Source organism: Oncorhynchus mykiss, chromosome 2 (assembly GCF_013265735.2).
Source record: "Oncorhynchus mykiss isolate Arlee chromosome 2, USDA_OmykA_1.1, whole genome shotgun sequence".
NCBI lineage: Eukaryota > Metazoa > Chordata > Actinopteri > Salmoniformes > Salmonidae > Oncorhynchus > Oncorhynchus mykiss.
Window position 1 is genome coordinate 94,150,431 of NC_048566.1, and position 22,382 is coordinate 94,172,812.

The 22,382-nt window shown below is 45.2% G+C and overlaps 2 protein-coding genes across 6 annotated transcripts in view; one reads left to right on the plus strand and one right to left on the minus strand.

Annotated features, from left to right (window-relative positions):
• On the plus strand, positions 1 to 22,366 carry dnm1l (dynamin 1-like). 4 transcript variants are annotated; one of them, XM_036959421.1, is made up of 20 exons: positions 1 to 397; positions 1,524 to 1,668; positions 2,621 to 2,656; positions 3,650 to 3,696; positions 5,721 to 5,792; positions 6,334 to 6,420; positions 6,652 to 6,814; positions 8,356 to 8,476; positions 8,744 to 8,875; positions 9,081 to 9,287; positions 10,012 to 10,132; positions 10,388 to 10,543; positions 16,166 to 16,255; positions 16,400 to 16,492; positions 16,593 to 16,646; positions 17,797 to 17,868; positions 18,461 to 18,622; positions 18,835 to 18,944; positions 19,661 to 19,820; positions 20,418 to 22,366. In XM_036959421.1, exons 1-20 carry the CDS (start codon positions 296 to 298, stop codon positions 20,472 to 20,474), a joined length of 2,187 nt encoding a protein of 728 aa, XP_036815316.1. In that variant the 5' UTR covers positions 1 to 295; the 3' UTR covers positions 20,475 to 22,366. The 4 variants fall into 4 exon arrangements, with proteins under 4 accessions (XP_036815316.1, XP_036815319.1, XP_036815325.1 ...); XM_036959424.1 differs by lacking the exon at positions 2,621 to 2,656; XM_036959430.1 differs by lacking the exon at positions 17,797 to 17,868 and having other exon boundaries at positions 2 to 397.
• LOC110500013 (troponin T, cardiac muscle isoforms) overlaps positions 21,451 to 22,382 on the minus strand; it is an 8,562-nt gene continuing 7,630 nt past the window's right edge. For both annotated transcript variants that reach the window (XM_021577139.2, XM_021577141.2), the window contains exon 12: positions 21,451 to 21,633. In XM_021577139.2, coding sequence (XP_021432814.2) covers positions 21,594 to 21,633 — 40 coding nt within the window. In that variant the 3' untranslated portion in view covers positions 21,451 to 21,593. The remainder of the gene's footprint in view (positions 21,634 to 22,382) is intronic.

The following is a 22,382-nucleotide window of genomic DNA, read 5'->3' on the forward strand; positions in this document are numbered from 1 at the left end:
GTCGCCAATTGGATGGAAACCAAGCGCCAGTAACATTGGTGCATCATGACGTCAACGCTTGTAAATGTAGTTTATTTTTGTGCTTGTTTATTTTATTTAAATTGACTGTAACTTTGATCGTTTCTCTATGTAAAAACTCAAAGTCCCATAATGCAACGCTGAATTTATTTTTTTTGCGCAGTTTTCGGGGCAGTATACATTGTGACCGTGTGAGGGACATTGGATGACTTTGTGCCTGGGTTGCTTTGTAGTTAGTCCATTTATTTGACAGGTACAGTCTTTCTTTCCCAGAGCTATGGAGGCCCTTATCCCGGTCATAAACAAATTACAAGATGTGTTTAATACGGTTGGCGCGGACATTATCCAACTGCCGCAGATTGCTGTTGTTGGAACGCAGGTAAGAGTCAGCCAGCTAGCGGACTGTAGCCATCTGGCGTTAGCATGCTCTTACCACAGAGTTTCATTCACTCTTACGACGTTAGCTAGCTACTGTTACTGTTGACTATCACATAGATCCACTCATGGAATATAGAAATGTAGCTTCGTGTGCTGTGTTTTCCAGGAAAGGTTATCTGGCGTTAGTTACTTAGCTGTAGCTAACCACTATCGCGTTAATTAACTTGTTAGCTAGCTAGTTAGTACTATTGTGAGCCGGTAACTAGAGCGAATTTGACAGGCAGTGCAACATGGCCAACTACCCCTGTAACATACTGATATGTTCAGCAGCAGGTGTCACAAGCCGTGACCAAAGCAAACAACTAACTATACAGCTGATTTTGATACGCAGTCACTTCATTAAACTGACACGCTACAGTGTTTATGATTTTTTTACACTCACTTGTATCCATTCTTCTCCTTGCCTTGGAAGACTATTTTCAATCAATGTGAACATAATTGAAGTCTTCCAAGACATCCTCTTTGTTTGTATTTCTAGAATGACCTTGCATCTGCTTAGATGAACAGAGATGTTATACTTCAAATAGGCTATACCTGTACAAAATAGGCTGCACCTGTATGTACCCTTCCCTCCACACAGCTGTTGTAGGTGTTACATAACATGTTTACAGTAGCAGCCATCCCCTCCCAGGTACACATAATTACACTGATTTGCTAAGAGGATGTCACTGTCTCAGCCCTTTGGCAACCTCTGAACTGACGGTGCCATGGCGACAAGAAGGCAGCCATAGGATGTTTCCCCAATTATCTGGCCTCCAGAGTGTTTCTGCGTTGTTTTGTTACTGCTTTTCAAAGGACATATTCACTCGGAGGGGTTTGTTAGAACTGACAGTGATTTCAGGGATGTTTCTATTTTCCACATGACTGAGTGCAAACTAAAATAGGTCAACTTCAGCCAGGCGCAGCTGAGGTGAGATCAGGCAGGTTAAAATCAATGTTGTTGTGGAAAGATTTAACTCTCATTGCGTCAGTTCTTTTGTTTTGTAAGTGATGCTGACTTGTGTTGTTTACTATCTCACGTGTTACTTTTTGTGTTGTTACTGATTGTGCTGTGCTTGTGTCTCCAGAGCAGTGGGAAGAGTTCAGTGCTAGAGGCTCTGGTGGGGAGAGACCTTCTTCCCCGTGGTACTGGCGTTGTCACCCGTCGGCCCCTCATCCTCCAGCTGGTCCATGTGGACCCAGAGGACCGCAGGAAGACCAGCGAGGAGAATGGTACTGTGAAACACGACACCATCACTGCTCTAGGGTTGTACTATTCTGGGAGGCTTCTCATCAACGTTCCCAGGTTTTTCAGAAACCGTGGTTGGAGTATTCCATCTCTGCTTAGGCTATTATCTTCTGATTCAGGAAGGAAACCTTCCAACCAGGGTTTCTGATAAATCTGTGAACTTTGACAAAGTGACATTCTGCTGGTGGCTGCTCTGTGTCTCTTGGCAGTTAACTGGGGATGGTGTTGTGGTTTTCATCCTTCCTGTCCCTCATGTCTACATTCATCAGATTACTATTTAAACAAATTTAGTTGTTTGTGTCTGTGTTTGTGACATGCTGTGTTTTGCCGCTCTGTGTGCCTGTGTGTTTCTGACTCTGATTGGCCATTCTTTTTTTAGAAGTGTGGTAGCGTTTCTTAGGCCAGGACATGCTCGTATGAATGACTGCACCAGCAAGTCACGTCACAGTGCATTATTCAGTTGGACTGTGAGAAGTGCCATGTCACCTCAGCGGATATAGAAGTCTGTATTCACAGCAATGGACAAGCTAGCGAGTTCTAGCCGTAAATTAGGCACTTATGATTCAACAGGGTTTCCCTTATCTATCAAAGTTCTACAGGGACCTGAATGTTCTTACACAGCCACCAAGTCACAACAGCGTGCAATGTCATGATACTCCATCAACAATGACATCCAAGACATTTGAACGCAAAACCAGCTTATGAGATATGCCACTATTAGGTTTTCCCCAATAGAATGACAAATGTAGTAAACCTTGTGTGGTTTATGAGACATTCTGCCCTATAGGCGGAGTGCTTGAGTCTGCCCTGCTGCAGGGAATAGTCACATGAAGGATGATGTAAACCCCTGCACTGCTGCAGATGGCCATGATGCAGGAGCTGCATCTAGAACTACTAACCCCTCTCTCCTGTTGTCTGATCTCTTCTGAACCACAGACCCCAATGCTTGGAGAAACATGCGCCTTTACAAAGGTCTACTTTTCCTTGTTCCCTTATTGCCTGTTGTCTGTGTTCAATCAGCAGCTTCTTACTCTAGTCTAGGCCTTCCCCTTTCTGTTAGCCCCCTCTCCCATCCTACCTTTTTAGCCTGTTGGTTTTGAGCTGACAAACCCTGTGGCTCAGCTTGATTCAGCAATCAAGCCCAGGAAGGTCAAACTCTGATTCAGACAAAACATTTTATTTTCTGTATAAGGAAAGGACATCATAACCTATTTTGGAGTCCATGGTCACAGTGTGATAACTTATTTGGTGGTAACTAGGGTCCTTAAGTGCAAATAAAATGTTCTGTTTCAATTCACGCAAATTTTAAACATGCTGAAAAACAAACACTTCTTAATGTTAAAATGAACTCAAATAGCTGCTTATAGTTAACTAACAGCTGAGCCACCATCTTTATTTTATTTCATAGTTTGGTAGGTCATTATTTCAGTTTTATTATTCCAACTAAAACATCTATTAGTTTAAATAATAACATTGTTGTTATATGGAAGGTGTTTGGAAGCTAGGTAGTAGTAATGCCTATTCCTGTGCTTCCCATAATGCACCAACCATGCTTCTCTGGCTTTTCTCACAGCAGGCATATTTTCTTTGCTTTTGTCGGCAACCCCATTTCTCACTGTGTTGTTTGTTCAGATCTCTGTACGTATCCCTCTGGGTTATTGGTCTGCACAACGTATTCCCATCCCAGCTGAACAAACAAATAAATAGGTCTACATCCTGCCTTGAGACACCAGTCAACATGACAGTTTATTTACAACACAATGGGCTGCTTTCCAAGACGCAGATGAAGCCTAGACCTTGAAGAATCGGGTACAATGTAGCATCCCCGGTGATGTAAATTAGTCCTAAACTTAATCTGTGTCTGGGAAACTGTCCCTAAGAGTAGGCTGCTAGACCCACTCCAAATTACACCTGCCAGACAGACTGGGAAATGGGACTGAGACTGCCTTGTTGTCATTCCCACAGGTGTCGACGGAGAGGAATGGGGCAAATTTCTACACACCAAAAACAAGGTAGGCTATGTCTCAGTACTAACAATGCCTCCGAGCTAGTCTCTGTTGGTTCGAAGCAAGCAGGTTGTTGACCAAGCAAAACACTCCCTCATCTTTACCTGCTTTTTTCGCAAATGCTCTTGTTAAATCACCTGTTTGGCGAAGTAGGCTGTGATTCAATGATAAATTAACAGGCACCACATTGATTATATGCAACGCGGGACAAGCTAGATAAACTAGTAATATCATCAACCATGTGTAGTTAACTAGTAATTATCTTAAGATTTGATTGTTTTTTTTTATAAGATAAGTTTAATGCCAGCTAGCACCTTACCATGGATCCTTGCTGCACTCGCATAACAGGTCCACGCAGTCTCCACGTGGAGTGCAATGTAATTGGCCATCATCGGTGTCCAAAAATGCAGATTACTGGTTGTAATGGAAACTTGAAATCGGCCCTGGTAATCGGTCGACCTCTACGATAAACCCCTTGGTTACCTGGGTGTAGGATACACCCTCTACTATAAACCCCTTGGTTATCTGGGTGTAGGATACACCCTCTACTATAAACCCCTTGGTTACCTGGGTGTAGGATACACCCTCTACTATAAACCCCTTGGTTATCTGGGTGTAGGATACACCCTCTACTATAAACCCCTTGGTTACCTGGGTGTAGGATACACCCTCTACTATAAACCCCTTGGTTATCTGGGTGTAGGATACACCCTCTACTATAAACCCCTTGGTTACCTGGGTGTAGGATACACCCTCTACTATAAACCCCTTGGTTACCTGGGTGTAGGGTACACCCTCTACTATAAACCCCTTGGTTACCTGGGTGTAGGATACACCCTCTACTATAAACCCCTTGGTTACCTGGGTGTAGGATACACCCTCTACTATAAACCCCTTGGTTACCTGGGTGTAGGATACACCTCTGTCACCCCCCCCCCCCCCCCCCCCCCCTCTCGCTCTCTGTCACCCCCTCTCGCTCTCTGTCACCCCCCCCCCCCCCCTCTCGCTCTCTCTGTCACCTCTCGCTCTCTCTGTCACACACACCCTCTTCTCTCTCGCTCTCTCTGTCACCCCCCCCCCCTCTCGCTCTCTCTGTCACACCCCCCCCCTCTCTGTCACACCCCCCCTCTCGCTCTCTCTGTCACACCCCCCCTCGCTCTCTCTGTCACCCCCCCCCCTCTCGCTGTCTCTGTCACACACACCCTCTTCTCTCTCGCTCTCTCTCTCACACCCCCCCTCTCTCTGTCTCTGTCACAGGCTAGAAAGACACAGGAGGATGTACAGTATGTCTTGAGGACAGAGACCCAGAATGGTCTTACACCAGAGGGAATAGGGCTGAATATACACCAGAGGGAATAGGGCTGAATATACACCAGAGGGAATAGGGCTGAATATACACCAGAGGGAATAGGGCTGAATATACACCAGAGGGAATAGGGCTGAATATACACCAGAGGGAATAGGGCTGAATATACACCAGAGGGAATAGGGCTGAATATACACCAGAGGGAATAGGGCTGAATATACACCAGAGGGAATAGGGCTGAATATACACCAGAGGGAATAGGGCTGAATATACACCAGAGGGAATAGGGCTGAATATACACCAGAGGGAATAGGGCTGAATATACACCAGAGGGAATAGGGCTGAATATACACCAGAGGGAATAGGGCTGAATATACACCAGAGGGAATAGGGCTGAATATACACCAGAGGGAAGGGAATGTGTATATAAAGTAGAGACGTGTGCAGCGAACTGCTCTGGTGCTCTAGATGTCTCCTTCATGGTCAGGAACAGAGAAGGCCTTGTGACGTGCTGTAAATGGATGCTGTGGGTGATACAGGATTTTTTTTCCCCTTCATGCTTATATTTGTAATATCAAATTATATTTAGATTTTTGCAGTATCCTTTTGATGTTGTGACCAGATCATAGTGAATCATATTTACATTGATGTCATGTGCAGCTATATAAACCCTAATGTATTAATGTGTTGTTCCAAATTAAGGTTCAATTGGTTTTGTTTTTAGATCTACACAGACTTTGATGAAATCCGGCTCGAGATCGAAGCTGAAACGGAAAGAGTTTCTGGCAATAACAAGGTATGGCAATAACGAGGTATGGCATTAACGAGGTATGACACCGAGGCATACCCCACAATACATGTCACCAGAGGTCTCTTCACAGTCCCCAAGTCCAGAACAGACTATGGGAGGCGAACAGTACGACATAGAGCCATGACTACATGGAACTCTATTCCACATCAGGTAACTGATGCCATCAGTACAATCAGATTATTATTTTTTTAAATACACCTTATGGAACAACAGGGACTGTGAAGAGACACACAAAGGTACAGACACATGCATCAGGACACATTGTGATATTGTTGTATGGTGCTATTGAACATGCTGTGGATATGTGGTGCTATAGAGATGTTATATGATGGATGGACTGTTTTTATCTTTAGTTCGTTCAGTATAAACATAGTTCACTGTTTTTATATGTGATGTGGATGTTTTGGTGTGTTTGGACCCCAGGAAGAGTAGCTGCTGCCTTGGCAACAAGATGGTCCCAAACAATGTCAAACACATGTTATCATTACCAACTGCTGAACTGACATTTCTGTTTGTCTTCTTCCAGGGAATCACGGATGAACCCATACACCTGAAGATCTTCTCCCCTCACGTAGTCAACCTCACACTGGTGGATCTGCCAGGTATCACAAAGGTACACGCAAATAAATGTTTTTATTTCAAATCAAAATGCTCAAAACGTACCTCGTCTGCTGAGCTAAAGCCAAGGCATTATCTCTGGGAGCTAATTCATGTCTTCGGAGCTCAGGCGAGGTTATTCATGTTGCCAGCATGGTTCACTGAACATTGAAGGAGACAGAACCCCAAGTGTGGTTTTGAAATATGAAATGGGCAGCCTACGTTGACAGTGTGCATGTCTGCCCAGGTGCCGGTGGGAGACCAGCCCAAAGACATCGAGGTGCAGATCAAAGACTTGATCGTGAAGCACATCTCTAACCCCAACTCCATAATCTTGGCTGTGACTGCTGCCAACACAGACATGGCCACATCAGAGGCCCTCAAAGTGGCCCGCGAGGTTGACCCTGACGGTAAACACCTTTCTCCCGCTATCAATTTCTTCTCTTTTGTGTGTAATTGACTGTCTGTCTCTCGCTCTTTGTCTCTGTTCCGTACGCTCTCTCTCCTGCTCTCTCTGTTAATCTCAGTTGGCTGTCTCCTGCAGTGGTTTCTCAAAGTCCTTTAATCCTTATGTCAGACATGCCATGGCATACACCGCCTACTATAAACCCCTTGGTTACCTGGGTGTAGGATACACCCTCTACTATAAACCCCTTGGTTACCTGGGTGTAGGATACACCCTCTACTATAAACCCCTTGGTTACCTGGGTGTAGGATACACCCTCTACTCTAAACCCCTTGGTTACCTGGGTGTAGGATACACCGCCGACTATAAACCCCTTGGTTACCTGGGTGTAGGATACACCCTCTACTATAAACCCCTTGGTTACCTGGGTGTAGGATACACCCTCTACTATAAACCCCTTGGTTACCTGGGTGTAGGATACACCGCCTACTATAAACCCCTTGGTTACCTGGATGTAGGATACACCCTCTACTATAAACCCCTTGGTTACCTGGGTGTAGGATACACCCTCTACTATAAACCCCTTGGTTACCTGGGTGTAGGATACACCGCGACTATAAACCCCTTGGTTACCTGGGTGTAGGATACACCGCCTACTATAAACCCCTTGGTTACCTGGGTGTAGGATACACCGCCGACTATAAACCCCTTGGTTACCTGGGTGTAGGATACACTTCCGACTATAAACCCCTTGGTTACCTGGGTGTAGGATACACCCTCTACTATAAACCCCTTGGTTACCTGGGTGTAGGATACACCGTCGACTATAAACCCCTTGGTTACCTGGGTGTAGGATACACCCTCTACTATAAACCCCTTGGTTACCTGGGTGTAGGATACACCCTCTACTATAAACCCCTTGGTTACCTGGGTGTAGGATACACCCTCTACTATAAACCCCTTGGTTACCTGGGTGTTATATACACCCTCTACTATAAACCCCTTGGTTACCTGGGTGTAGGATACACCGCTGACTATAAACCCCTTGGTTACCTGGGTGTAGGATACACCGCGACTATAAACCCCTGGTTACCTGGGTGTAGGATACACCGCCGACTATAAACCCCTTGGTTACCTGGGTGTAGGATACACTTCCGACTATAAACCCCTTGGTTACCTGGGTGTAGGATACACCGCCGACTATAAACCCCTTGGTTACCTGGGTGTAGGATACACCGCCTACTATAAACCCCATGGTTACCTGGGTGTAGGATACACCGCCGACTATAAACCCCTTGGTTACCTGGGTGTAGGATACACCGCCTACTATAAACCCCTTGGTTACCTGGGTGTAGGATACACCCTCTAGGAAACACCGCCTACTCTAAACCCCATGGTAACCTACTATAAACCCCTTGGTAACCTACTATAAACCCCTTGGTTAACTGTTTTTTTACCTGTAATTTCTCCAGGCAGGGAGGGCCTGATCCTAGATCATCACTCCTATTCTGATTATTCTATGAATATGGGCTCTGCTGTGTGTAGGCAGGAGGACGTTGGCTGTGGTGACCAAACTGGACCTAATGGATGCTGGGACAGATGCCATGGACGTACTGATGGGTCGGGTCATCCCTGTCAAACTGGGCCTCATAGGAGTGGTCAACAGGTCTGCACCTTTACACAATACACTTCAGTCTCTAACATGTTGAATAGAGCAAGACTTCAGCCTTCTTGAAAATCCTGTATATATTTTAAAGGGAGAGGATTGCCTCCTCGTGCATCAAAGGGTTCTCGAAGCCAACAGTCCCTCAAGATCAAAATGGAAAGAGGGCCAGCATTCCTTTTGACGTTTTCTTTACAATGTTCTTTAACACTACAATGTCATAAAAATAAACCCTCACACAGTTTTATTACCTTCATTCCTTTTCCCAAGGAGTCAGCTTGACATCAACAATAAGAAGACCGTGGCAGACGCCATCCGTGATGAATATGCCTTCCTACAGAAAAAGTACCCCTCCCTCGCCAGCAGAAATGGAACCAAATACTTAGCCAGAACGTTGAACAGGTATGAAAATAGAAATGTATTCAGCAAACAAGTCTTCAACAGAAGACAACTTTTGAGGTGTGAAAACATTTGACCAACTTCTGATTTTGAAGTGTAATGTCCCTCTAAGCAACTAGCAAAGTTCCTTTCGTTGTGGACGGCTATCATGCTGTCTGTAGCCCTTTCCTTATTTCTGACTTCACGCTCTTCTCCTCCTCGTTGCCAGGTTGTTGATGCATCACATTAGAGACTGTCTCCCGGAGCTGAAGACTCGTATCAATGTGCTGGCGGCCCAGTACCAGTCCCTGCTGAGTAGCTACGGTGAACCTGTAGAGGACCAGAGCTCTACTCTGCTGCAGCTCATCACCAAGTTCGCCGCAGAGTACTGCCACACTATCGAGGGCACCGCTAAGTACATAGAGACAACAGAACTGTGAGCAACTTATATTCCCCCCCCCCCACCCCCAAAGGTGTGAATTCCTACTCTTTAGTATTTTGTTAATTTATTTGAAGAGAAAATTAGGAAGGATGGAATGAACCTCTTTCAAACATCCTAGCACCTCTACTAATTGCCAGAAGGTGGCACCAGTACAAATTGAGCATCACAATCAAACAATTTAACTAGGCAAGTCAGTTAAGAACAAATTGTTTTTTTAATGACGTCCTTCCCCGGCCAAACCCAGACGACGCTTCGGCCAATTGTGCACCCTATGCGACTCCCAATCACGGCCGGATGTGATACAGCCTAGATTCGAACCAGGGACTGTAGTGACGCCTCTTGCACTGAGATGCAGTGCCATAGAGCGCTGTGCCACTCGGGAGCCCATACACCTGTGCAGGAGGTAGATTAGCTAGCCTACTACTTTGATCTTTCAGTTACAAAGCGAGAGCTTGGGACTTCGACTAAAAGAGGATTCTGAGATAATTGGCTTTAAAGTTCCGAAACCTAATTTGGTTTTAATGATGTCAGCAAATGTGTGTGTGTGTGTGTATATATATATATATTTACATTTATTTTTATTTTTTTATTTTTTTACATTTATTTTTATTTATTTATTTATTTATTATTTTTAGGGTACTATATAGTAAGAACAAGGCTGTAAACTCAATTTTGACAAATGCCGATAGAACCTTCTGACGTTGTTTTTCTCTTCCAGGTGTGGAGGAGCACGAATCTGTTATATTTTCCATGAGACCTTTGGTCGGACGCTGGAGTCCGTCGACCCACTGGGAGGTCTGACCACCATAGACGTGCTAACAGCTATTAGGAACGCTACAGTGAGTTGTATGCTACTGGTTACATACAGCCTCACATTTGTTGGGATCCATGTTCATTTCAAGTGCAATGATGCAATGTTCAGTGTTTTGACGATCAGTTTGACACATCTGTTTAAGGGGTAAACTTGTTAAGACACCTTTACCTTCTCTCAAGAAAATGAACAATTAAATATTATTCTAAACTGTGAGTTGTGTGTTAGCCAGAGACTGCTGGGTAATGTCTCTCTCTCTCTCTCTCTCTCTCGCTCTCTGTAGGGCCCGCGGCCAGCCCTGTTTGTGCCTGAGGTGTCATTTGAGCTGCTGGTGAAGAGACAGGTGAAGAGACTGGAGGAGCCCAGCCTGCGCTGTGTGGAGCTGGTTCACGAAGAGATGCAGAGAATCATTCAGCACTGCAGCAACTACAGCACACAGGTAGAGGGACACACACACACACACACACGTAAGTTTGTTTTAGCAAGATGTTGGCCGACAGACACAGTCGCGTCCCACCTGGCCAAAAGCCAGGGAAAATGCAGAGCGCCAAATTCAAATAAATTACTATAAAAATCAAACTTTCATTAAATCACACATATAAGATAGCAAATTAAAGCTGCACTTGTTGTGAATCCAGCCAACATGTCAGATTTCAAAAAAGCTTTTCAGCGAAAGCAAACGATGCTATTATCTGAGGATAGCACCTTTGTAAACAAAGAGAGAAAAGCATATTTCAACCCTGCAGGCGTGACACAAAACACAGAAATTAAAATATAATTCATGCCTTACCTTTTGAAGATCTTCTTCTGTTGGCACTCCAATATGTCCCATAAACATCACAAATGGTCCTTTTGTTCGATTAATTCCGTCGATATGTATCCAAAATGTCCATTCATGTAGGTCCCTTAGAAATCTGGATTCCAAATGAAAACCCATTGAAAAGGGAAGTGACCTCAAAAAAAACAAGAATCTGAATGGTTTGTCCTCGGGGTTTCACCTTCTACATAAGTTCTGTTATACACACAGACATGATTCAAAACGTTTTAGAAAATTCAAAGTGTTTTCTATCCAAATAATATGTATATCTTATCTTCTGGGGATGAGTAGCAGGCAGTTGAATTTGGGCATGCATTTCATCCAGATGTGAAAATACTGCCCCATGTCACCAAGAAGTTAACCTACACGAGGCTGCAGGCCCAGACAGTCGTGTCCTCCGAGTATAAGTGTTTACGAACATATTCAATCTCTATCCCAGTCTGTTGTCCCCATTCAAGATGTCCACCACTGTTCCTGTACCCAAGAAAGCGAAGGTAACTGAACTAAATGACTATCGTCCCGTAGAACTCACTTCTGTCATCATGAAGTGCTTTGAGAGGCAAGTTAAGGACCATATCGCCTCCACCTTACCAGACACTCTAGTCCACAACAATTTTCAGATCCACGGACCATTGCACGCCATTGCACTATCCCACCTCAAGATAGATACCTATGTAATTATATGGCTGTTCATTGACAACAGCCAAGCCTCTACATACCGCACGCAACCGCAGGGTTCTCCAGATGGTGGTGAGGTCTGCTCAATGCATCACCGGTGGCACACTTCCTGCCCTCCAGGACATCTACAGCACCCGATGTCACAGGAAGGCCAAGAATATCATCAAGGACCTCAGCCACCCGAGCCACGGCCTGTTCACCCTGCTATCATCTAGAATATCATCAAGGACCTTAGCCACCCGAGCCACGGCCTGTTCACCCTGCTATCATCTAGAATATCATCAAGGACCTCAGCCACCTGAGCCACGGCCTGTTCACCCTGCTATCATCTAGAATATCATCGAGGACCTCAGCCACCCGAGCCACGGCCTGTTCACCCTGCTATCATCTAGAAGGCAGAGACAGTACAAGTGCATCGAAGCTGTTTTTCAGTCTCTATCTCCAGGCCATCAAACTATCAGGCCTCTGCCCAGTTTTTAAAATATTAGTAAAATATTTTTTTCAACTTTTATTTAACAAGGCAAGTCAGTTAAGAATAAATTATTTTTTTACAATGACGGCCTACCAAAAGGCAAAAAGGCCTCCTGCGGGGGACGGGGGCTTGGATTTAAAAATAAATTTAATGAAATATAAATGACACAATATAGAGAGACCTAAGACAAAAACATAGCAAGGCAGCAACACATGACAACACAGAATGTTAGCAGCACAAAACATGGTATAAACATTACTGGACACAGACAACAGCACAAAGGGCAAGAAGGTAGAGACAACAATACATCACGCAACGCAGCCACAACTGTCAGTAAGAGTGTCCATGATTGAGTCTTTGAATGAAGAGATGGAGATAAAACTGTCCAGTTTGAGTGTTTGTTGCAGCTCGTTCCAGTCGCTGCAGTGAACTGAAAAGAGAAGCAACCCAGTGATGTGTGTGTGTGCTTTGGGGACCTTTAACAGAATGTGACCGGCAGAACGGGTGGAGGATGAGGGCTGCAGTAGGTATCTCAGATGGGGGGGAGTGAGGCCTAAGAGGGTTTTATAAATAAGCATCAACCAGTGGGTCTTGCGACGGGTATACAGAGATGACCAGTTTACAGAGGAGTATAGAGTGCAGTGATGTGTCCTATAAGGAGCATCGGTGACAAATCTGATGGCAGAATGGTAAAGAACATCTAGACGCTCGAGCACCCTCACCTGCCGATCTATAAATTATTTCTCCATAATCTAGCATGTGTAGGATTGTCTTCTGAATTGGGGTTAGTTTAGCAGCTGGGGTGAAAGAGGAGCGATTATGATAGAGGAAACCAAGTCTAGATGTTACTTTAGCCTGCAGCTTTGATATGTTCTGAGGACAGTGTACCGTCTAGCCGTACTCCCAAGTACTTGTATGAGGTGATTACCTCAAGCTCTAAACCCTCAGAGGTAGTAATGACACTGGTGGGGAGAGGGGCATTCTTCTTACCAAACCACATGACCTTTGTTTTGGAGGTGTTCAGAACAAGGGCAGAGAAGCTTGTTGGACACTAAGAAAGCTTTGTTGTAGAGCATTTAACATAAAATCCGGGTTAGGGGCAAGCTGAGTATAAGATTGTGTCATCTGCATATAAATGGATGAGAGAGCTTCCTGCTGCCTGAACTATGTTGTGGATGTAAATTGGGAAGAGCGTGGGGTCTAGGATCGAGCCTTGGGGTAATCTCTTGGTGACAGGCGGTGGCTGAGACAGCAGATGTTCTGACTTTATACACCACACTCTTTGAGAGAGGTAGTTAGCAAACCAGGCCAAAGACCCCTCAGAGACAACAATATACTCCTTAACCGGCCCACAAGAATGGAATGGTCTACCGTGTCAATAAAAATGGCAGCACCACATTGTTTAGAATCAAGGGCAATGGTGACATAATTTAGGACCTTTTTAAGGTTGCTGTGACACATCCATAACATGAGCGGAAACCAGATTGCATACCAGAGAGAATACTATAAACATCAAGAAAGCCAGTCAGTTGATTATTGACGAGTTTTTCCAACATTTTTGATAAACAGGGCAAAATAGAAATAGGCCTATAACAGTTAGGATCAGCTTGATCTCCCCCTTTAAATAAAGGAAGAACCATGGCTGCCTTCCAAGCAATGGGAACCTCCCCAGAGAGTAGAGACAGGTTAAAAAGGTCAAAGGTGGGCTTGGTGATGATAGGGGCTGCAACCTTAAAGAACAAAGGATCCAAACCATCTGACCCAGATGTTTTTTTTGTTGGGTCAAGTTTAAGGAGCTCCTTTAGTACCTCGGACTCAGTGACCACCTGCAGGGAGAAACTTTGTAGCGGGGCAGGGGAAAGAGGGAAGAGCGTCAGGGCTAGTTGCATTAATGCCCTGAATCCTAGTCACTGTTCTGGCCAGTTACCACAGGATACTCTACCCTGCACCCACTGTTGTACTGCACCATTATTTGTCTGTATGTGGCCCGCTATTAGCATGATTCTTGCCGTTCTCCTTCCACCTATCCTTCTCCTTCGACAAGCTGTTTTCGCCCACAGGACTGTCGATGACTGGAAGTGTTTTATGTTTTTTTCCTCACCATTCTCGGTAAACCGTAGACACTGTCATGCGTGTAGAATGGTATGGTAGAATGGTACCATAGAATGGTCAAAAAGAGTTACCTAACGGTCAATCAAACAGTAACTGAATGCCTCGATGTCTGCCTGCTTTATATAACAAGCCACAGCCACGTGTCTCACTGCCTGTAGGAGCGATCCATTTTCGTGAATGGGGGGGGGGGGGGGGGGGGGGGGGGGGTGTACCTTAAACTGGCCTGTGTGTAGGTAAACTCAGCAAAAAAAGAATGTCCTCACTGTCAACTTCGTTTATTTTCAGCAAACTTAACGTGTAAATATTTGTATGAACATAAGATTCATCAACTGAGACATAAACTGAACAAGTTCCACAGACATGTGACTAACAGAAATTGAATAATGTGTCCCTGAACAAAGGGGGGGTCAACATCAAAAGTAGCAGTCAGTATCTGGTGTGGCCACCAGCTGCATTGTGTACTGTAGTGCATCTCCTCCTCATAGACTGCACCAGATTTGCCAGCTGTGAGATGTTACCCCATTCTTCCACCAAAGCACCTGCAAGTTCCCGGACATTTCTGGGGGGAATGGCCCTAGCCCTCACCCTCCGATCCAACAGGTCCCAGACGTGCTCAATGGGATTGAGATCCGGGCTCTTCGCTGGCCATGGCAGAACACTGACATTCCTGTCTTGCAGGAAATCACGCACAGAACGAGAAGTATGGCTTGTGGCATTGTCCTGCTGGAGTGTCATGTCAGGATGAGCCTGCAGGAAGGGTACCACATGAGGGAGGAGGATGTCTTCCCTGTAACGCATTGTTGAGATTGCCTGCAATGATGACAAGCTCAGTACTGTGACACACTACCCCAGACCATTATGGACCCTCCACCTCCAAATCGATCCCACTCCAGAGTACAGGCCTCAGTGTAACGCTCATTCCTTCGACGATAAACGCAAATCTGACCATCACCCCTGATGAGACAAAACCGCGAATCGTCAGTGAAGAGCACTTTTGCTGGTCCTGTCTGGTCCAGCGACATTGTTGCCGGTGATTTCTGGTGAGGACCTGCCTTACAACAAGCCTACAAGCCCTCAGTCCAGCCTCTCTCAGCTTATTGCGGACAGTGTGAGCACTGATGGAGGGATTGTGCGTTCCTGGTGTAACTCTGGCAGTTGTTGCCATCCTGTACTTGTCCCGCAGGTGTGATGTTTGGATGTTCCGATCCTGTGCAGGTGTTGTTACACGTGGTCTGCCACTGTGAGGACGATCAGCTGTCCGTCCTGTCTCCCAGCAGCGCTGTCTTAGGTGTCTCACACTACGGACATTGCAATTTATTGCCCTGGCCACATTTGCAGTCCTCATGCCTCCTTGCAGCATGATGTAAGGCAAGTTCACGCAGATGAGCAGGGACCCTGGGCATCTTTCTTTTGGTGTTTTTCAGTCAGTTGAAAGGCCTCTTTAGTGTCCTAAGTTTTCATAATTGTGACCTTAATTGCCTACCGTCTGTAAGCTGTTAGTGTCTTAACGACCGTTCCACAGGTGCATGTTCATTAATTGTTTATGGTTCATTGAACAAGCATGGGAAACAGTGTTTAAACCCTTTACAATGAAGATCTGTGAAGTTAATTGGATTTTTACCAATTATCTTTGAAAGACAGGGTCCTGAAAAAGGGGTGTTTCTTTTTTTAAGTTTATGTATGTGTAACTTCTGAGTGGTTCTAGTGTGGACACCTAATTCCAGGGTTTTTCTGTATTTGTACTGTTTTCTATGTTGTAGAATAATAGTGAAGACATCAAAACTATGAAATAACAAATATGGAATCATGAAGTAAACAAATCAAAATATATTTGAGAATTCAAAGTAGCCAACCTTTGCCTTGATGACAGCTTTGCACACTTGGCATTCTCTCAACCAGCTTCATGAGGTAGTCACCTGGAATGCATTTCAATGAACAGGTGTGCCTTGTTAATTTGTTGAATTTGTGTTTATTCTCTCTAGGAGCTGTTGAGATTTCCTAAGCTCCATGATGCCATAGTAGAAGTGGTCACATCCCTCCTCAGGAAAAGGTTACCAGTCACCAATGAGATGGTGAGTGTTTTTGCTTACACTTTAGAATCATTTGCATGAATAAGACATTATACATGTTTGTAAATGCTCTCTGATTCACTACAATAACCCATAAACCCCATAGATTTAAGTGTACCAAATCACATTTCCTGTCTGTCTTTTCAGGTTCATAACCTAGTGGCCATCGAGTTGGCCTATATTAACACCAAACACCCTGACTTTGCTGATGCCTGTGGCCTCATGAACAACAACATAGAGGTATGAAACATTGTTCAGAGTTGGAAATTGCTTCTTTAAATTGTATTCTACAGTATATGAAGTGTTTTACCTAATGATATCATGTGGTTGTGTGTCATAGGAACAGAGACGTAACAGAATGAGAGAGCTACCCTCGTCTGTTCCTCGGGATAAGGTAACAGACCGTCATGTGGTTAAGATCGATTGCTACAAAAAGTACAGTTTTCTCACTGTTTCTTTACGGCTCCCAGTCTACCCTTTAGAGCAGCGCTAGAAGCCATATGTCTTTACGGCTCCCAGTCTACCCTTTAGAGCAGTGCTAGAAGCCATATGTCTTTATGGCTCCCAGTCTACCCTTTAGAGCAGCGCTAGAAGCCATATGTCTTTATGGCTCCCAGTCTACCCTTTAGAGCAGCGCTAGAAGCCATATGTCTTTACGGCTCCCAGTCTACCCTTTAGAGCAGTGCTAGAAGCCATATGTCTTTATGGCTCCCAGTCTACCCTTTAGAGCAGCGCTAGAAGCCATATGTCTTTATGGCTCCCAGTCTACCCTTTAGAGCAGCGCTAGAAGCCATATGTCTTTACGGCTCCCAGTCTACCCTTTAGAGCAGCGCTAGAAGCCATATGTCTTTATGGCTCCCAGTCTACCCTTTAGAGCAGCGCTAGAAGCCATATGTCTTTATGGCTCCCAGTCTACCCTTTAGAGCAGCGCTAGAAGCCATATGTCTTTATGGCTCCCAGTCTACCCTTTAGAGCAGCGCTAGAAGCCATATGTCTTTATGGCTCCCAGTCTACCCTTTAGAGCAGCGCTAGAAGCCATATGTCTTTATGGCTCCCAGTCTACCCTTTAGAGCAGCGCTAGAAGCCATATGTCTTTACGGCTCCCAGTCTACCCTTTAGAGCAGCGCTAGAAGCCATATGTCTTTATGGCTCCCAGTCTACCCTTTAGAGCAGCGCTAGAAGCCATATGTCTTTATGGCTCCCAGTCTACCCTTTAGAGCAGCGCTAGAAGCCATATGTCTTTATGGCTCCCAGTCTACCCTTTAGAGCAGCGCTAGAAGCCATATGTCTTTATGGCTCCCAGTCTACCCTTTAGAGCAGCGCTAGAAGCTATATGTCTTTATGGCTCCCAGTCTACCCTTTGGAGCAGCGCTAGAAGCCATATGTCTTTATGGCTCCCAGTCTACCCTTTGGAGCAGCGCTAGAAGCCATATGTCTGTCCCTGTCTCTTGTCTGTCCGCTACTTTTTATTCTCTCTAGTCTTCTGTCCACTCCTTCGTCTTTCACACTCTGCTCTCTGTCTCTCTCGCTTGCACTCTCTCTAGTCCTTTAAGGGCCCAGGTGTTCAGTCTCTCTCCCCCACTGATCTTCCTCCCCCAGAAGGAGAAAGACCCCAGGTGTGTCCCTGTGTCACTCAATGCCTGCCTGCATCCTACCTCAACCAGGGTTGGGCTTCATTTCAATTCAGTTAATTAAGGAAGTTTAAGTCAAATTCGCAGTCGTCAATTCAGAACTAATTCAAATGGAATTGCCCTTGACCCCAAGCCACTCTCATTCTCCCTTGACCCCAAGCCTATAGGCTGAAGGCCCTAATTGTGTATGGTGCAATTCTGTGTTCCCCTTCTCTATTCCCCTTCCACCTGTCTGAGGGTGAACTACATTTCCCATCTGACACCTCCTCCCGGCATGTGTGCTTCTGTACAGAGGAAGGGTCCCTGGAGGGAAGTCTTCGTACAATATGTGACTCTGCCACTGTCAGAACGTTATTTCTTCCAGAAAGTCAGTATATGTACAGACATGACTGTGTAGTGTGTAGATGTTCCATCATTCCTGATGTAATAGCCTGGCGAGAGGCATGCTTTTTGGGAATGCATGGTCACACGTGTATGATTGTGGCTCTAATTGAAAAGTTCTCTCTTTATAAAAGAGATTTTAATCTCAAGGAGACTGACCTCTAACCGTTCTGTCTGTCTATTTCCTGGTCCCTAGACTGCAGGCGGTGGTTCCCAGGGAGACCAGGAGGTGGGGACAGGGAACTGGAGGGGCATGTTGAAGAAGGGAGAGGAGGGGGTCGGCGGGGACAAGTCCATGCTCCAGACCTCTAACCCTGGCAGCCCTCAGAGGGGCCACGCCGTCAACCTGCTGGATGTGGTGGGTAGTAATGTTTTGTCTGCTTTGCCACTTAATAATACAAAAACATCTAACGTAACTCTTCATTCTTAGGAGTAAAACGTATTCGAAAAGAATGATCTCTAGGCTCTGAGAGAAGATGTTAATGCTAAGCAACCACATTACTTTTTAAGTTGTCAGTGATTGGTCTGTTTTTGTCCTTGTATTTCCCCCCCCCACCCCTCACCCCCCAGCCTGTTCCCGTTTCCAGGAAGCTGTCGGCCAGAGAGCAGAGGGACTGTGAGGTCATCGAGAGGCTTATCAAGTCCTATTTCCTCATCGTCAGGAAAAACATCCAGGACAGGTATGGTGCCCGCTGTGCTTCTACTTCCTGTTGTTAGACTCCCTCTCCTGTGAATTCTAGAAATAATATGCTGAAATGGTTTTCCTGTTTTATTTGTCGTTCTACTTCACTCAATCTGAATCTGTCCTCTTCCTTTTCACCTGCTTCGAATAAATGTATAAAGTCATCATTTCTGCCCCTCACACTCCTTGTCTAATCCACCCTTTCTATACACTGAGTGTCAAAACATTAGGAACACCTTCCTAATATTGACTTGCACCCCTTTTGATCTCAGAACAGCCTTAATTCGTCGGGTCATGAACTCTACAAGGTGTTGAAAGCGTTCCACAGGGATGCTGGCCCATGTTGACTCCAATGCTTCCAACAGTTGTGTCAAGTTGGCAGGATGTCCTTTGGGTGGTGGACCTTTCTTGATACACACAGGAAACTGTGTGAAAAACCTCACCAGCATTGCAGTTCTTGACACACTCAGACCGGTGCACCTGGCACCTACTACCATACGGCTTTCAATGGCACTTAAATATTTTGTCTCGTCCATTCACCCTCTGAATGGCACACATACACAATCCATGTCTCGAGACTTAAAAACCCTTTTTAACCTGTCCCCCCCCCCCCCTTCATCGACACTGATGTCGGTCTATCATAGGAAGAGCAGGTGTTCCTAATGTTTAGTGCACTCAGTGTACTTCTCTCTCCCTCTGCACTTCCTCCTGCAGCGTGCCCAAGGCGGTGATGCACTTCCTGGTGAACCATGTAAAGGACAGTCTGCAGAGTGAGCTGGTGGGGCAGCTGTATAAGGCTGGTCTGCTGGATGACCTGCTCACTGAGTCAGAAGACATGGCCCAGAGACGCAACGAAGCTGCAGACATGCTCAAGGTACAGTTGTGTGTGTGTGTGGAACGTGCTCACTGAGTCTGAAGACATGCTCAATGTACAGGTGTGTGTGTATAGAACCTGCTCACTGAGTCTGAAGACATGCTCAGTGTGTGTGTGTGTGTGGTATGTGTGTGTAGAACCTGCTCACTGAGTCTGAAGACATGCTCAAAGTACAGGTGTGTGTATAGAACCTGCTCACTGAGTCTGAAGACATGCTCAATGTACAGGTGTGTGTGTGTGTGTATAGAACCTGCTCACTGAGTCTGAAGACATGCCCAGTGTGTGTGTGTGTGTGGTATGTGTGTGTAGAACCTGCTCACTGAGTCTGAAGACATGCTCAAAGTACAGGCCTGGGGTTAGTTGCAGAACTATGGGAGTTTGAAATATGACAGATGTGTTTTTGGGGCAGTAACTCCCAGCACCACAAATGAGAAGCTTAGCAGTGTGTTTTAACCCTTTTCAAACGTGATCTAACTGCTGCTTGAATGTAGCAGCTGTTGTGACTAACTGTGACCTCTGGCTTTGACGTCTCCGGGGGTGTTTAGTTTCTGTATGAATTTGCTCACCTAAACAGTCTTTTCCACTCTGTGTCCGCAGGCCTTGCAGAAAGCCAGTCAGGTGATCGCTGAGATCAGAGAAACACACATGTGGTGAGGGCCTCTACCTCCGTCCTCTCCCCCCCCCCCCACATGGACCATAAGCACTGAACCCTGTTCTGGACTGCAGAGACGGCCAACTTGGAAATACACTGGTGTCAATTTGTGTTTATTGAGTATCATCAATTCTCCATCCTCTTGAAGTTGTCACTTCCACACTCCCCTGTCATGGTTTTAAAAGCAATGGATGGGTGTAAAGCCTTGGCTGAAGGGAGTTTCAACCAAACCCATGACCGGGAGTGTAATACCACACACTTCTGGTAATGAGTGGAGAATGGGGATGCACATTTGAAAATAGTTGTAGATTGTATTATATGGACTTGACCTATTAACAGTATCAGTCTTCACCTGCACCACATCGCACACCAAAATGACCTTTCATATGTACGTATAGTATTATATTGATGAACGTGTGAGGTCTACCTACTGAATAATGTGGAGTTACATTAAAGATGTTTCCTCTAGTTTCTGGCTTGCTGGTATGTATGTACGTATGCTGAGACTTGTAAATATTGTCTGTCTTCATCATGTTTGCTGATCTATTGTCTCACGTGTCTATGCTACTGCTGAAAATGTCCTTTACATGGTAACAATCTCTCATTTGTGTCGCTGATATTTACAAAGAGCCGAGAAATGCCACTCTGACGTAGAGTAAGCGTTATTTGTTGGTTGAAAAAGCACCATGATGCAACCGTACACTTCCATGTTCTCTGGGATTTCAACGTCTCTTCACCATCTTGTGTGTTATTTTGACTCGACCGTACGTCTGTCGCTAAATGTGTTTTAAGATATCTAGTGTATATTGATGAGGTCATTTGTCCTACTATATTGATTATGGATAATGATCATTTGTTGTCATACCGACAATACCATGTGGTAAACTATTTGTAGCAAAAGCAGGGCTGAATTGTGTGGCAACGTCTAACTTGAAGTGGCAGGTTTATTCCGTATATTCTCAAAAAGTGGTACCAGGGTTGAATGAGCCATTTTATTGACTTGTGATCCAGTCTGCTGTTATACCAGACGGAACAATGAACATCACGTATACAGACACATTATCATCATGGGCCGATCTCCAGTCATGGCTGTCTGCCCTCGACCATGGCGGCTGCTCCTTTTACCTCACACGGCCCATCTTCTTGCCTCGACCTTTGGCGCTGAGGGGTCAGGACAAGGTTAAGAAATCTCAATCACTTGGCAGCCAGGTCGTAAGCCCAGTAGTGAACGTCCCTGTTGCAGCACTTCACTGCACTCTGAGTCTAACGCTACACCCAGAAGTGTGCACTTGTTCTCACTCCCCCTCATGCAAGGGGGAGTCAGAGACTCTGGTGGAAAAAGTGGTCCACTTCTGGGTCAAGGGTGAATATGTTTAATGGTTTGTCAGTTACACGGGATTTGACTTCTTTTGGCTTGATGTTTATCATTAAATAGTTTGATTGTGCCGTAATTTCAGACCAGACCATGTTGGCAATTTACATCGTCACCACTTACAATGTCTTCAATCTATCGTGCAGTGATCATGCTATACGCAATGCACACACACACAGATGGACATAGGCTGTGTAAGTGATGGTCATGGCTGTTTCTTTGGTTTCAATCTATGTGTGTTCCACTGGTCATTAAATGACCATCCCTGCTTGAGAGTTTGAAAGGAATGATGGGAAATGGAGTTGTTGATGGAATGGCAACCAGTGACTCAGCCCAATTCAAATGAAAACCACAATGCTGGGTCTTGTTCATTAGGCACAACATGGAAGAAACTGTTCTAAACTGTACTCTGTACTCGTCCAATAAGAGATGCTTGTCTGTTTATTAGTCTACGTGTTTTCATTTTCTTTTAATTTTGTACCCTAATAAACACGACTCAGAATTTCTTTGTCCTTCAAAGTCCAAAATCCTGAACCTT